The sequence below is a fragment of the Selaginella moellendorffii genome, unplaced genomic scaffold (genome assembly GCF_000143415.4).
Source record: "Selaginella moellendorffii unplaced genomic scaffold, v1.0 SELMOscaffold_106, whole genome shotgun sequence".
Lineage (NCBI taxonomy): Eukaryota > Viridiplantae > Streptophyta > Lycopodiopsida > Selaginellales > Selaginellaceae > Selaginella > Selaginella moellendorffii.
The window spans coordinates 500,416-503,407 of record NW_003314367.1 but is presented as its reverse complement, the minus strand read 5'-3'; the positions used below and the strand labels follow the sequence as shown (position 1 = coordinate 503,407).

At 44.3% G+C, this 2,992-nt stretch overlaps 1 protein-coding gene across 1 annotated transcript; it reads right to left on the bottom strand.

The window, feature by feature from the left end:
- Nucleotides 1-1,433: 1,433 nt before the first annotated feature.
- On the bottom strand, nt 1,434-2,674 carry LOC9630806 (short-chain dehydrogenase TIC 32, chloroplastic). The gene is made up of 5 exons (XM_024664056.1): nt 2,610-2,674; nt 2,287-2,365; nt 1,803-1,962; nt 1,671-1,717; nt 1,434-1,607 (listed from the first exon to the last, which is right to left on the bottom strand). The coding sequence occupies exons 1-5, from the start codon at nt 2,672-2,674 to the stop codon at nt 1,434-1,436; spliced, it is 525 nt and encodes a 174-aa protein (XP_024519824.1).
- Nucleotides 2,675-2,992: the final 318 nt, after the last annotated feature.

Genomic DNA, 2,992 nt, shown 5'->3' with positions numbered 1-2,992 from the left:
ATGATATCCAAGTCGTCGGCAGCTATAGTGGAGAAGAGCGTGAACGAGGCAGTGAAGGCAGGTGCCAAACTTCTAGTTGGTAGTAAGCAAAGGGGAGCTTTCATGGAGCCAACGATCCTGGAAGACGCTCCCTTTGACACAGATGCAAGGAAGGAAGAGATTCTCGGTCCCGTGATCCTTCTCTACTCATACAAGTAAGCTCTCAAAGTTTCTTAGCTCCTAAAGTTCTTATTTACTCTTTTTCTCTCTCTAAACTAAAACGGTGGTGACACAGTGATTTCAAGGAAGCCGTGAAGGAAACACGCATTACGGTCTCCAAGCCAGCGCCTTTACGCATGATCTAAACAAGGCCTTCTATGTGTTTGAGCACATACAGGTAGCTTTGTGTTTGAGATATAGAAAGTATTGATTGTTTGTTTGATGATTATTCGATCTTCACAAGCTGGAGGATTTTGCCTCAATGATTCGCCAAGCATGCACGTTGATAACCAGCCATATGGTGGGATCAAAGACTCTGCAATCCAACGAGAGGGTGTCAAGTACGCGATGGACGACATGCTCGAAACCAAAGTTTTAGTAATGCGCAATGTAGGCAACGCGTCTTACTTTTGATCAAGCTCGAGCTCGAGCTTTTGAGAACAGTAAATACAGTCTATCCACAAATGATTGCCGAGTTGTCCTCGTTTGCTAGCTCGCTCTCTAGTACCATCAACCTTTTACCTTTAGGACAGAGAATGCTTGTCTATAAGCTCCTGGGAGAAGGTCCATAGCTTGTGAACGAGCTCGGGATCTCTGCCATAAGCGCTACAGCTGGATTTGTTGGAATCCACGAAATATTGCCCAGTGACGTCCTTGAGGCTTGGATGTAAAGCCGTGTAGCACGTCGTAGCAGCGTCCTGAGAGATCAATCACGTATTAGCCACGAAAAACTTCCAGATAATTGGGAGAATTCTTCTTACCTGTGGCATATTTTTCCAAAGGAAGCTGGAGAAGAACTTGAGAACCTCTGCATGAAGATCAAAGGTCCATAAGTAACCAAAAGCTCACTCGCTCTTTAGCACCATCAACCTTTTACCTTTAGGACAGAGAATGCTTGTCTATAAGCTCCTGGGAGAAGGTCCATAGCTTGTGAGCGAGCTCGGGATCTCTGCCATAAGCACTACAGTTGGATTTGTTGAAATCCACGAAGTATTGCCCGGTGATGTCCTTTAAGGCTTGGATGTAAAGCCGTGTAGCACGTCGTAGCAGCGTCCTGAGAGATCAATCACGTATTAGTCACGAAAAAGTTCCAGATAATTGAGAGAATTCTTCTTACCTGTGGCACATTTTTCCAAAGGAAGCTGGAGAAGAACTTGAAAACCCCTGCATGAAGATCAAAGGGCCATAAGTAACCGAAAGCTCACTCGCTCTTTAGCACCATCAACCTTTTACCTTTAGGATGGAGAACGCTTGTCTATAAGCTCCTGGGAGAAGGTCCATAGCTTGTGAGCGAGCTCGGGATCTCTGCCATAAGCGCTACAGCTGGATTTGTTGGAATCCACGAAGTATTGCCCGGTGACGTCCTTGAGGCTTGGATGTAAAGCCGTGTAGCACGTCGTAGCAGCGTCCTGAGAGATTGATCACGTATTAGCCACGAAAAACTTCCAGATAATTGGGAGAATTCTTCTTACCTGTGGCACATTTTTCCAAAGGAAGCTGGAGAAGAACTTGAAAACCCCTGCATGAAGATCAAAGGGCCATAAGTAACCGAAAGCTCACTCGCTCTTTAGCACCATCAACCTTTTACCTTTAGGACGGAGAACGCTTGTCTATAAGCTCCTGGGAGAAGGTCCATAGCTTGTGAGCGAGCTCGGGATCTCTGCCATAAGCGCTACAGCTGGATTTGTTGGAATCCACGAAGTATTGCCCGGTGACGTCCTTGAGGCTTGGATGTAAAGCCGTGTAGCACGTCATTGCAGCGTCCTGAGAGATCAATCACGTATTAGTCACAAAAAACTTCCAGATAATTGGGAGAATTCTTCTTACCTGTGGCACATTTTTCCAAAGGAAGCTGGAGAAGAACTTGAGAAACCCTGCATGAAGATCAAAGTTCCATAAGTAACCGAAAACAATGACGAGGCTAACAGACAAACTCATTATGTAGAATGTGTGCCGCATCAAAGGCGACATTATAAACCCTGGTGAACAGCATTGGCTGTGATGTCAACTCCTTTGGCATAATCAGCGAAAGAGAAAGCATTGACGAAAGAGAAAGGTGGGAGAGATTTCAAAGCATTAGACAAATACCTTGAATCTCATTGCCAGTTCTTTGGCATGGAGGATGTTCACGAGCTTGGATGGACTGTATGCTCTACTGTCGGAGTACCTTTTGGAAGAAAAAAGGAAGAATGTAAGCTCACGAGAAAAGAAAGTCGTTTGGTACCAGGCTTTGTCATTAAGGTGTGAGAACTGGATTCCACCGCTGTAAGTGTGATGGAGGAGAGGTTGACAATTCTTCACTGGATGCCACTTTCCTTAGCGGTCTCCATCATTTTGTCCAGGACCAAGTTTGTGAAAAGAAAATGGCCTAGAAATCACAACAAATGAAAGAAAAGATCCATGGCGCATACCCACAGATGGTTTGTAGCGTAATATCTAGAGGTTCACAAGTCGCTGGTGGCTTGTGAACAGCCATAATAACCGTTTCTTAAACCTAAAACCAAGCTCTTTGCCACCATGTCACAATCCTCACCATTGCTTTGGAGCGTCACAGATCTGGATCGTTGAATCAAGAGCATCTGCCATAAGAAAAAATGGATATTCTAAAAATAGAATATGTGATGCCGATGCCAAAATAGCAACTTTAAATAAAGAGTTTGACTAGCAGGGAACCCAGCTCCGCTGGGATGGTTAGATGCTAATTCTAAAAAGAGAACAATTTATTAAAACTTGTTTAAGTTCAATATGTAACAAGCACTTGGTTTATTTAGTTTTTACTTAGTGATTGCAACCA